The following is a 14,042-nucleotide window of genomic DNA, read 5'->3' on the forward strand; positions in this document are numbered from 1 at the left end:
TCAGGGCTTACTCCTAACTCTATGCTCTGTGGTATTCCTGGCAGTGTCCATGGGGCCATATGCAGTACCAAGGACCAAACCATCCGTGAAGCTAAATGACTTCCCCACTATGAAATATGAATTACTTAATTCAAGGTCATTTCAGAGTATTCAGTCAAAAGTTAAACTTAAGTCTTAATTATATTTCATTGTTTCAAGTTAATCTTTATTTGAATATATTAGTTCTAATATACAAACTTTTGAATAGGATATAACAGAACTGGAAAAGCTTGATGCTATCCCTTCTCTCAAAGAGCTTACAGTTTATGGCAATCCTGTGAGTATTTTACTTCTTGCTTCATTGGTTCATTTCAATAAGCTATAATTTGTTTTATGTAATATGATAACTATTTAATTATGTGTTTCAAGTAAATACACAGTTATCCAAGAATGGCTTAATGAGTAGCATCTCCTTCCAATGACTATAATATAAACTGCTATTGTTTTATATCTGTTCTGTTGCATTGTGTTAAAAGGGACTATTTATGTATCCTTGTGACATTATTGGAATGTTAATTATTAAAATTCTGAAAGTAAGTCTTGATAAATAAGTCTTGAAGTAATTGCATTGATAAGCTTTCTCTTCCACTTCTCTTTTTATCTTTTTATCTTTATTTCTCCTCTATTCTTCACCTTTTATATTTCCTCTGAGTTTAAGAAACAGTTTCTCAAGTTATTTAAGAACCATTTTTATATTTTACTTACAATGGCCTTGAGTTTATAAATTAATTTTGAAAGAAATTTGTCACCTCTTTTCTGTTGGAGCATTTGAAAATGTCAAACTTGTTTGCCTAAAATCTGAACAAATCAAAAATTAAACAGCGGCAATGAAGAAATAAAAATAAGTAGCTTACTGAGAAATCCAAATAGTTCTGTGAACAAATCCCAGGAACAGCAATCAGGATCTCCCTGGTCACAGTGGCTGAGTTTTCTACATGGCAGAAATAACTGTGGGAGGAATGTTTCTCCCAGCATTAAGTTTCTTCCCAAGAAAAAAGACAAATTAAACATGATTTCTCAGGTTTACCCATGAAGATACTGTTTTATCTAGTGCAGGAATAAAAGGATTGAAAGTCCAGTAAGGAGATTATGTCCACAAATATAGGAATCAATATTTTTTATTTCTAGTTTTCATCTTTCAATTCATAAACATGGATATCTCTGCATTTTATACTGTACTTTTTCTACACAAATGATGCATTCATTTTTCTACACAAAGATTTTAAAAATATTTGTTAAATTTATTATGTTTCCATCACTATTATAAACAGTAAAATTATTTTAAACTATTTTTTCAATTGTCTCTGAAGTATAGAAATTCTAATTTCACACATCTCTCCTTATTCAGAAATCTTGCTAAAGCCTCTTTAATTAACTACAAATAATGAACCACTTCTTTCCAATCATAATGATTTTTTGTTTCCTTTCCTTTTCTTTTGTTTTCTTACTAGGAACTCTGGTTCAAGTTGGGCAGAAACACTAATAAATTATTGATTTAAAATTGCTTCTAATGTGTCACTATTAAATAGATGTTTACTATAGATTATAGATAGCTTTCATGTTTTTTCCTAACCCAAATTTACAATCTGTTTTTAAAATTAATGGCCATTGATTTTTGACTAATTAGTAGTATATAGATAAATGATAGAAAATACTCTTAGCTGTTAATTGCCATTTTCACTGACAGTCTTTAGCCATGATCAACCTTGAGCTCCTGGAAAGTAGCGTGACTACTCTGTCATGCTTTGAACTTTGCTGAATTTAATTTGCTAATATTTCATCTGAAGAACTAAGTATAAAAATAAAAATAAAAATAAGTAAAAATAACCCTGTAGTTGGTCTTCTTATACTATTCTTTCCAAATTCAAGATTGTTCTTACCTCATACAATTAATGAGGAGCTCTTCTCTTTCTAAACTATGGGTTAGTTTATGTAAGAGACTAATAATTTCTTGAGGGATAATTAGACCTTTCTATAATGATCAGGGATTAATATTTTTAGGTTAAGTTGAATGCTTCTTATTCAAATTAATTAATGGTTATAAATATAAATATTCATTTTTATATTTTGTCTATTTATATACCTAAGTTTCTTGAATTTTCTTTGCTCTTATGCTATCTCTTCGGCCCTTCTTAGTAAGTTTTAATCATTATTTGTCCATTGTATTAATCTCATATTCTGGTTTTATTGCATGTATTATTTGTCTTCCATTTCATTAATTTCCAGCTTTCATCATTTTCTTTAGTTTTCTAGAATTTAAAATAATGAAATAAATTTTAGATTACAAAGTACTGTTTTTAGCTAGTATCCTAAAATTTGATTCATAGTCTTTTTTTTTTTTTTTTTTTTTTTTTTTTTTTGGTTTTTGGGCCACACCCGTTTGACGCTCAGGGGTTACTCCTGGCTATGTGCTCAGAAATCGCCCCTGGCTTGGGGGGACCATATGGGACGCCGGGGGATCGAACCGCGGTCCTTCCTTGGCTAGCGCTTGCAAGGCAAACACCTTACCTCCAGCGCCACCTACCCGGCCCCGATTCATAGTCTTTTTTTTAATTTTTTTATTTGGAAAATCTTTTCAAAATATTTCTCCTTTAACTCATAAAATATTGAGGTATGCATGTGTGTTGTTGTTTTGTGTAACAAAATCTCATAATGTGCCTTTTTCACTTATGGATATGGACAATTAATATTTTTGTTATTATGAAATTTGTTTTGTGACTTGAAATGTAGTCTTTTTTAAAAACACTAAATTGTATTAAATTGGGTAATGATTATAAAAACTATGTTTCAAATAGTTTCTTATATGTGTGTCTCCTCATGAGTTAAAGTTGCCTACAATTAATAATCATAAAACATACTTCAAAAATATTGATCCAAAATAAAAGAAAAAAGAAAGAAAAATATGGATCCAGAGAGGATAGTACAGGGTATTAAGATGTTTACTTTGCATGCAGCCAACTGCTGTGTAATATCTGACACCATATGTTCCCCAAAGCAACTCATGAACCAACACCTGAGCACAGAACCAGAGGTAGCCCCAGAGCACTGTCAGGTGTGACCCCCTAACACACTCCCAAAATTAATTAAATAAGCCTCCAAATTGTAGCCTTGGCTTTTTTTTTAAACAAAAGCTCTTACATTCATGAAGCTTAACAAGGAATTGAGAATTATTCAAGAAAGGTGCTTACAATTGTATAGTTTAATCCTATAAATTAGCTATTGTGTCATTTTCTTTACTGCCTAATGCTAAATTCCTTCCACATAGGTTGATCATTGAAATAAAAGATATTTTAATAGATTACTTTCCATATTGAATTTTATGCAGATTTGTAGAAAAACAGTCCACCGCCACATAATCATATTTCGACTACCAAATTTGCAGCTATTAGATGGAATTCCTGTTAGTGCAGAAGATAGAGCAAAGGCTGAATTTCACTTCTCTGAACTACAAGCAAAGAAAAATTTGGTAATAATTCTATTATTTCCACTTTCCATTTAAAATATACAAACTGGGGCCGGAGTGATAGCACAGCAGTAGGGTGTTTGCCTTGCACATGACCAATCCAGGATAGACCTGGCTATGATCCCTGGCATCCCATATGGTCCCCTGAGCCTGCCCAGAGCGATTTGAGTGCAGAGCCAAGAGTAGCCCCTGAGCTCCACCGGGTGTGACCCAAACCCCTTCAAAAAAAAAAAAAACCAACATACTATTAATATTATACTTTGTGTATATTTTACATACATAAATCCCAGATGTTTTATAGTATCTATTTAGTCAGCTGTTAAATATAGCTTAATCTGGTGAATAGAACACATGTGTAAATAGAAGTTAGGGAAATAGTTTGAAATCTTTGTGCTTCTTTACCTAGATGTCAGATAATGCTAGAAGGTTGAAAAACAAAGCTTGTCATTTTTATAAATAGAAACTACCAATAAAGCTCTTTCCACTTAGCATATAGAAAAGAAAATAGGAATTATGGCCTAAACTGTCTTGTTTCTTCCCCTGGCACCACCCAATATTATCCTCCAGTGCTGCCAGAAATGATCCCTGAGTGCAGAGCCAAGAGTAAACCCAAAAACAACAACAACAACAACAACAACAACAACAAAACGAAAGGAAAGGAAAGGAAAAAGGAAAAAGGAAAAAGGAAAGGAAAGGAAAGGAAAGAATGCAATGGAATATTATCAGATCTGTGCAAAGTCTGAAGGGGGAAAGGCCAGAGGCAGAGAAATTGTGAAGAGGCTTTTAGAATAATTCAAGTCCTATATTATAAAAATTTTAACTAGGGTGGGACAGTGAAATATAGGACAGTAGAAATACAGAAACTCATATGCTTAAAAAATAGAGAAACTGGACTTAATTTACTTATTGAATAGAAATGACTGTTAAAATTTGTGTTGAAGAGGGAAGGGACAACACTTCTGTTGATGCTATCTCTTAAATCACTGATTTACTTCAGGACATTCATTCCACTTCCTCTATAAAATACTCTGATCCCCAGAGCACAGTATGTAGGAGTAGGTTTCTCCCCACTCAGTTTTTGTTTTCAGCAATAGAGTTATAGTAAGTAAAATAATTGACACATGTTTTTTTAAAAAAGTCAATTAAAAATGTATAACTCTATATGATGCACCTGACCATAAGACACACATAGTTTTTAGATGCTCTCCTCCCCTGCACTCAGGCTTCAACTCCAGGTGGCATTTGCTCCATAAGACACACTTAGGGGGTGCATTTTATGGTATGAAAAATGCAGAAATTAAACTTGCAAGGTATTCTTTGCCATGTAAATTATATATTCAGAAATTTTGGAGATTGTCACATAGACATCTTTTGAGAAAGAAGTATTAGTCTGCCTTTGTGTATGTATATTTATATACCATTGCACATAAAGTTCAGTGAAAGAGCTATTAAAATTGCTATTTAAATGTATAAATTCTAGTTTAAACTAATGATGACTAAGTTGGATAAAGTGCATCTAATTTATTCAATGCACATAAAAATATCACTCAGAGTCTAGGAAAATAGCTCAAAGTTCTGGAATTCATGCTTTTCACTGAGAGATCCAGGGTCAAGCCCCAGGCAGATGATGGCCTCTTGATTTCCACTAGGAGCAATCTCTGTACCCCACATCAAGAGTAGCCCCTAAATACTGCAAATGTTCCCTCTCAAAAGAAAAAATAAAATTACTCAGAAGTTACTCCTGGAAGTCTCAAGGAACCACTTGGGGTGCCAGGAATCAAACCCGGTTTTGGCCACTTGTCAGGCAAACGTCCTATCTGCTGTGCTATCATTCCTGCCTGTTATTTTCTTCTTAATAGCACTTTAAGAAAAGATAAATTACTGTATTTTTTGCTCTATAAGATGCACCTGACCATAAGATTTGTGCATATAGTTTTTAGATGAGGAAAACAAGAAAAAATACTCTAAAGCAAATCATGTACTAAAATATTTGATAAATTATGACCGAATAGTATTTCAACCATGTTAAGTAAACAGTCAACATGACATTAAGAATCATTATGGCTGTCATTAACAAGTGGTTAGTCTCTGCTCTCCTCCCTGCACTCAGGCTTCAGCTCCAGGCAGCATTCGCTCCATAAGACACACAGATATTTCCCCCCATCTCTGGGGGGGGGGTGGGGGTCTTGTGGTATGAAAAATATGGTAAAGAATTGCTTTTACCAGAACATTTTCAGACTTTATTTTATAAGAAAATTTGGGAGCATTCTAGTTTTGTAAAGGAAAAATACTCCATAAAGGATTAAGTTGGGAAATTTGTAACCAGCTGGCTTTAGTGAATGGTCTAATACCTTTTACAAGACTCCATTCTTAGTTACACTCACTGAGGAAAATTGGCAATTTTGTAGAAATATCAAAAGCTTATACCTCTAATTAAATTGAATAATATGCTTAGAAATAAGTCTGAATAAAGACTGAGCAGCATAAATTTCTAGGAAGCCAAGTCTCCAACCTAAAATATTTTATTTTCTGGTCCTTAAAATTCAATAGATTCTTTTTTTTTAATTTTTTATTTTTAATTATGAGAACAAAGATGCAAAGAAAGAGGACAAGGTAAAGTTACAGTGGAAGGACAATCACCCAAAACATAATTCTCAGAAGAAGTCCCCTTGCTGATATCTTAACTTTGAACTTTCAGCCAAAGAACATTAAGATAAATAAAACAGAATCCATGTACAATTACTTTGTCCCTCAAGTCCCCAGATTGTAACACATTATAATATTTCTTAACAGCACACAAGGCAATCTAAAGCCATAAAACTTACGTAACTCCTTAAACATTAGAGGCATAGTATTTTTTACATTTCCATGTACATGCATATTAGCTTAAGTTAACCTCAAATTTTAAGATTTTTTTTAAGGATTAGAGTCAAAGGAGCACAGTAAAAATGGTGTTAGAGTGGCAATTGTTGTTTGCATAGGCCCACCAAAATATGAGGGGCATGGAAAGGAATAACCTTGGCCTAAATACAAAGAGACCCTACCCCTGAAGTTTCCTGGCATAAGACCAACTCCAGGCTCCAGGCAAGCTAGATTGTCCAATCCAAGACATTGTCTGTAGTGCCAACACACTTTTATTTTTCACATAGTCTCTGCTGTTGGTATAATGTTTCTGTATTAAAGATCCTGGAATCTGCATATCCTACATTGAAGTCAGGATGTGGAGCATCCTCTAGTTTCACCTCACAATTAAAGGGCAATGCAGAGCGCCCTGTCCTGTAAGCATGTCGTTGTTGTTAAGTCTTCTCAGTGTTAAGGGATGTCTATTTTGAGCAGGTAGATGTCTGAGCAGTGGTAGGGTCTTCCGTGGTAGAGGATTGCTTCCAAGTGATGTTATAGACAAACTTGGATGTTTCGTGGATGGCTTCCCTGGTTCAGGGGTGAATGGAAAATGCCCTTTCTTCTGAGGCCTGTGCCAGGTCGTTATGTCAATGTTCAGGGTGTAAGGTCCCTTTGCACTACAAGATTTGTGTGTTCCAATCTCTATTAGATAAGATCTTATTTGTATGTATAGTATTTTCCCGTTTTAATGTGCCTATGCAAAAAAGGAACAATGCCACGTGGTGTTATTGGCGCATATGGGGGCCATAAGAACAAGTCCAACAATCCCCATGACATGGTTCAATCAACAGCATTAAACTGGGGGACTCTTTTGCGGGGTCCTGAAGCCCCCCCAGGGGGGACCCGGCCAGCAGGAATTAGCTGGAAAGGCTTCTCAGACAACCGCACTCCTATTTTGCTGAGTAGAAGAGCAACCACACCTGTAAAAAATCTGAAAGAGGTTAATAATAAAGACCCAAGGCAGCGTCTCACTGCTCAAAGGTACCTTTATTGGGCTACAGCTCCTTCTTATATAATGAAGGAGAAGGGGGCAGTACAAAGGTGATGTCAGTCATACTTTTGGCACGAAGGCCCATACAAGGCAAGGATATATTTCAGGCTTTAAGGAACAAAGAAAGTTAGGCATTCTCTAAATAAGGAAGTGGGCAGTGGGCTAGGGGGCTGGATGACCTTCAAGTTATGATGAACGTGCTGTTGCTATGGAAATTTCTAGTGACCTTCCAGCTGCATTCCTAATTGCTTGACTATCAGGAGGTGGTGCAAGATGTGCCTGCCTCAGTGATCTTGAACAGACAATGTAGCATACACTTATTGATAACAGCCTAGTTCACTCCGGAATGTGGTCTTAAGGAGTGAGGCCTAGTTTCTGATAACGGTACCAGGCAGCTTTTGCTCTCCTCCGGGCTAGAGCTAATTATATCTACAGCTGCACATTCCTTTCTCTATAGCTCAAAAACTTACAGCAAGACTGCAAAATAGCTTTTAGGTGAAAAGCTGGAATATGGCAGAAAGAACAGCAAAATGGCCTCAAACAAGTCAGTCCCCAACACTCTTTCACCAAAATTCCTTATTGAACAGCTCACAAAGAGAAGATAAAAAGTGGTTAGAATCGTCACTGTATAAGAGAATATTTAGTACGACTTATAGCTGTCAGAGAAAAAACACAAAATATTCTAAAGAAATACGTGTCTATTTTATGTCTTTTGAAACAGTTTGGGGTTGTCACACACAATGCATGGCTTTGGTCTGTGATTAGGATTGTGCAGTACTAAAGTTAAAAAGAGTAATGTGGGTTAGTGATGTTTGGGGGGGTGAGAGTTAAGGAGTAAAAATGAGCTTTGTAGGGGTGTGGGAAAGGGCAGAATACAAAATGGACATTCTGGATATGCAAAACATAACATAAGGATAGGGAATACTCTTAATACATGCAGTGCACGCGGGGGCTAAGGCCCCCATGCAGTTTTCCACATGTAGACTGGTCAGAAATTGACAGTGACAGACTTAGTGCAACTGAGCAAATCTCAGCACACCCCAAGTTAGGAACCACCATTTCTGGCCGCCTGGGCTGGAACCCAGGGAAGGCCTGGAGGCCGGGGGCAGCAGAGGGGACGGCTGGGGGCCTATCAAGGCTCCCAGTGCACCCAAGTTAGGGAGAAGGCCTTCCACATGGGGTCTCCCCAAATTCCATCTCAATAGATTCTTAATCCTCAACTAAATTTAAAAAAAGAGAGAGCTAGCATATTCACTAGAAAAATACGATTATGCCTTTCTTTTAGTACTTATTTCTTGTTTTGGAGAAATTAATTTACCAGGTATATAAGGAAAACAAATATATAACTTTTACTGTACAGGAATTCCTATGAATAATAAAAAGAAACATCCAAAAAGGGATAAGGCCTAATTCTCCTTTTCTTAAATCTATACCTAATTCTTAAGACTCTTTTGAAAGTTCTTACTCTTGCTACTTCCTTAAGGTCAGAAAGCAAAAATACCATGCTAGATTATAAAATGAATACAATGTAGGCTAGAATGACAATGTCGGGTCCTGGGGGAAGTTAGACCCAAAAAACTGTATTTCACTTTTTTGTCAGGTAACAACTCTGAGTTTAGAGAAATACAATACAGAAATCCCTTTCTCACACTTATATTCATTGCAGCATTGTTTACATAGCCAGACTCTGGAAACAGCCTAGATGCCCTCAATAGATGAATGCTTAAAGAAACTATGGTACATATACACAATGGAATATTATTCAGCCATCAGAAGAGATGAAGTCATGAAATTTTCCCATACATGGATGTATATGGAATCTATTATGCTGAGTGAAATAAGTCAGAGGGAGAGAGATAAACACAATGGTCTCACTCATCTATGGGTTTTGAGACAAATGAAAAACATTTGTGTAATGATTCTCAGAGACAAAAGAGAGGAGGACTGGAGGGTCCAGCTCCTGACATGGAGCTCACCACAGGGATCGTTTAGTGCAGTCACAGAAATAATTACACTGAGAACTATCATAACAAAATTTGACTGAATGAGGGAAGTAGAAAGCCTGTCTAGACTACAGGCCTGTGCAGGGTGGGGAGGAAGGACAATTGGGATATTGGTCATGGGAATGTTGCACTGGTGAAGGATTATATATATATTTAAAAAGAAAAGAAAATATTAATAGAGAAATACATAACTCCTGACCTAAAATATATGTCAGAAGAATCTTGTAGCAAAAGACTAAACTAAAGTTGAGGAAGTGAGGCATTGTTAACTATTTTATTTCATTTTATTATTCAGTTTACTCCTGTTACTAGCTCTTCTATGGATTATGGATCATTTGGACCACTGAAAGGTCCTTCCCTAAAAATAACAAATGTAATTCTACCTGGTGGACTTAACCATTACATGGAATCGGATTTTACTTTACCTACTGAACCTGAAGGTACTGTGACAGAATTATAGAATGAATGTTTTTTAACAAAGTATAAAGCTACATATCACTCATCTACATTTCCTAAAACTACAAGTACAAGTTTCATATGGCTATCCTAGATTTAAGAACTGTATATTTGGTTCTGCTCAAATACTAATAGGCTATAACTGGATATTTGCTTTTTTGTAATATTTGTATGTTTTCCAAATTATTATAAAAATCAGTATTTCATTTGCCATATTTTAAAATAAATATTTACAAAAATCAGTTTCTTCTAAAATAGCAGAAACTAGAGGTTTAAAAGTACTTGTATTGCTAAAGAAACTGTGGTACATATACACAATGGAATATCATCAGGAGAGATGAAGTTATGAAATTTTCCTATACATGGATATAGATGGGATCTATTATGCTGAGTGAAATTAGAGAGAGAGACACACAGAATAGTCTCACTTATCTATGGGTTTTAGGAAAAATTAAAGACATTGAAATAATTCCCAGAGATGAAGGCCGGAAGGACTGGCTCAAGATGTGAAGCTCACCACAAAGAGCGTGAGTCCAGTTAGAGAAAATAACTATGCTGATAACTATCATAGCAATGTCAGTGAGTGAGGAATGTAGAAAGCCTGTCTCAAATACAGGCGGGGAAGGGGGAGGGAAGAGATGGGGGCATTGGGGCCACACCCAGTGGTGCTCTTGTGTCACTCCTGGCTCTCAGAAATCGCCCCTGGCAGGCTGGGTCAGCCACATGCAAGGCAAACGCCCTAGCGCTGTGCTATCTCTCCGGTTTTTGATTCTCATTTCAATTGTCTCTAGATAGTATTACAGTACTATCTTGTGTTTTAATATCCCACAAGTGAGTGATATTATTCTATGTCTGCCCCTCTCCCTCTGACTCATTTCACTCAGCATGTTATTCGTATCTATCCATGTGTAAGCAAATTATTTTATGACTTTATTTTTCCTAACAGCTGTGTAGTATTTCTTTGTGTTGATGTACAACAGTCTTTATCCACTCATCTGTTTTCAGGCACTTGGGTTGTTTCCAGATTCTGGCTACTGTAAATAGTGTTGTGATGAACATAGGAGTGCAGAGAGCTTTTCTATTGTGTTTTCGTATTCATAGGGTATATCCCTAGGAATATTATTGCTGGATCAAATAGGAGCTCAATTTCAGCTTTTTTTGTTTTGTTTTGTTTGTTTTGGGTCACACCCAGCAGCACCCAGGGGTCACTCGTGGCTTCATGCTCAGAAATCACTCCTGGCAGGCTAGAGGGACCATATTGGATACCAGGATTCGAACCACCATCCTTCTGTATAGAAGGCAAACTCCCTACCTCCATGCTATCTCTTCGTCCCCTCAATTTCAAGGAAGGACTACTTAGCATTAAAGTCCATTTGGACCAGCACTGGTTGTTCTTGTTCTTTGTGACTGTGCCAGTCTCTGCTGTGAGATATCACTTCTTTGTTTTTATTTGCTTCTACCTGATGATAAATGATAAGAAACATATTTTCATGTGCCTTTCTCCATCTGTATTTCTTCTGTTCATATCTTCATTTCATTTCTAGACGGGGTTATTTTTCCTGCTAAATACTATCAGTGCATTTTATATCTTAGATATTAACCCCTTATCTGATGAGTATTAGATGAATGTTTCTCCCAATCCATGAGCAGTCTTTGTATACTATTTCCTTTGAGATGCAGAATTTTAATGTAGTCTAATTAGTTTATCTTTGCTTCCACTTGGTTGACCAATGGTGTTTCACCTTTGAAGATGCCTTTAGCTTCAATGTCATAGAGTGTTCTGCCTACATTTTCCTCTATGTACCTTATAGTTTCAGGTCGGATATCAAAATCTTTCATCCATTTTGATTTTACCTATGTGCACAGTGTTAAATAGCGACAAATTCACTTTTTTGCATGTAGTAGATCAGTTTTCCCAACAACACTTTTTGTAGAGGCTTTCCTTGCTCCATTTTGCATTTCTTGCCCCTCTATCAAAGATTAATGGATCTATGGGTCCATCTCAGAATATTCAAGTTGCTTCAATTTATCTGAGGGTCTGTCCTTTCTTCCGGTATCATGCTGTTTTAATGACTACTGCTTTAAAGTACAGTTTTAAGTTGGATAAAGTGATAGCTCTCATCTTTTTTTCCCAACGATTACTTTAGCCATTCATGAACATTTATTTTTACGTATGTACTTCTAGAGTTTTTGATCTACTTCTTTGAAAAATTTCATGGGTATTTTTCTAGGGATTACATTAAATATGTAAAATGTTTGGGGAATATTGCCATTTTAATAATGTTAATCCTCCCAATCCATGAGCAGGGTATATGCCTAATTTCCTTATGTCCTCTTTTATTTCTTTTTTTTTTTTTCGGTTTTGGTTTTTAGGTCACTCCCTGCAGCGCTCAGGGATTCCTCCTGGCTCTGGGCTCAGAAATCACTTCTGGCAGGCTCGAGGGACCATATGGAATGCCAGGATTCAACCACCATCCTTCTGCATGCAAGGCAAATGCCTTACCTCCATGCTATCTCTCTGGTCCCTCTCTTTTATTTCTTGAAGAAGAGTTTTTGTATAGTCTTTGTATAGCTCTTTCACCGCTTTAGTTAAGTTGACCTCTAGGCACTTTATTTTCTGAATAATTGTGAATGTGATTGTTATTTTTAGTAGCCTGCCACTTTACTATAAATATATTGTTTTCAAAATCTTTTGTGTAGAAGGGCCAGAGTGATAGTGCAGCGGTAGGGCGTTTGCCTTGCACTCGGCTGACCCAGGACGAACTGTGGTTCAATCCCCAACATCCCATAGGGTACCCCAAGCCAGGAGCGATTTCTGAGCACGTAGCCAGGAGTAACCCCTGAGTGTCACCGGGTGTGACCAAAAAACAAAAATAAAAAGGAAAAGGAAAAAAAAACCTTTCTTGTAGAGTCTTTAGGATTCTTTGTTTGTTTGTTTGTTTGTTTGTTTGGGGGACCATACCCAGTGGTGCTCAGGGATTACTGTTGGCTCTACACTTAGCAATCACCCCTGGCTGGCTCAGGAGACCATATGGGATTCTGGGACTCAAACCCAGGTTACCATCATGCATGGCAAACGCCCTACCACTGTGCTATCATTCTGGGCCTGTCTTTAGGATTTTCTAATATAATATCATTTCATCTGAAATGTTTTCCTTGACTATGTTTTATTATTTTCTTCTGCCTGCCTATTTTCAGTAGGCATTAGTCATTTTTCCAAATTCTTAAGCTGTGCCATTAAGTTTTTTATGTAGATCCTTTCTTCCTTCCTTCCTCTTTTTACTGCTTTTGCTGTGTCCCACAGATTCTGATAATTCATTTTTCAATTCTCATTTGTTGCCAGAGATCTTTTGATTTCTTCTCATATCTTCTCTGACCACTGGTTGTTCAGTAGTGAATTGTTTCATTTCCAAGTGTTAATGCTATTTCTCCATGTCCGTTTATAATTCACTTCTATTTTCAGAGCATCATGGTCTTAGAAGATAGTTGACACCATTTTATCCTTTTGATTTTATGGAGGTATGTTTTATGACCCAGCATGTGGTCTATCTTGGAGAATGTATAGTGCATTAGAGAATGTATAGTCAGCTTTGTTGGGATGAAAAGCCATTTATATATATATATATATATATATATATATATATATATATATATATATATATATATATATATATATATATACTAAGCCACTCTTATTTTTCCTCCAAAGCTAGTATATTCTTGTTTAGTTTTAGCCTGGTTCATCTATTAAGAGGTGACAGGGCAGTGTTGAAGTCCCCACTACTATTGTTTTGCTATTAATGTCTTTTTCAAGTCTATTAGTAGTTGTTTTAAGTATTTTGCTGGCCCCCCACTGGGTGCATATATGCTTATGAGTATAATTTCTTCCTGATGTACATATCTATTTATTATATACAAAATAACCTTCTTTGTCTCTTATAACCTTTTTATGCCTAAAGTCTATGTCATCTGATATTAGTATGGCCAATCCAGCCTTTTAGAAGTTCTTTGCTTGAAGGATTGTCCTCCAACCTTTGACTTTGAGTCTGTATTTGCTCTGATTATTCATATGTGTTTCTTGCATTGTGAGATTCAATTTTGTCTGAACCATTTGCCATCTGTCTCTAAATTGATATTTTAGGTCTGTGACTGAGAGGGATTATTGTTATGGGATTTTGTGTCATATTAT

General features: G+C 36.1%; 1 protein-coding gene across 1 annotated transcript in view; it reads left to right on the plus strand.

Annotated features, from left to right (window-relative positions):
- Positions 1-14,042, plus strand: part of LRRC9 (leucine rich repeat containing 9) — a 108,967-nt gene that overhangs the window by 70,886 nt on the left and 24,039 nt on the right. The window contains exons 28-30 of the mRNA XM_049770250.1: positions 248-316; positions 3,365-3,505; positions 9,693-9,837. Coding sequence (XP_049626207.1) covers positions 248-316; positions 3,365-3,505; positions 9,693-9,837 — 355 coding nt within the window. The remainder of the gene's footprint in view (positions 1-247; positions 317-3,364; positions 3,506-9,692; positions 9,838-14,042) is intronic.

This window comes from Suncus etruscus, chromosome 3 (genome assembly GCF_024139225.1).
Source record: "Suncus etruscus isolate mSunEtr1 chromosome 3, mSunEtr1.pri.cur, whole genome shotgun sequence".
NCBI lineage: Eukaryota > Metazoa > Chordata > Mammalia > Eulipotyphla > Soricidae > Suncus > Suncus etruscus.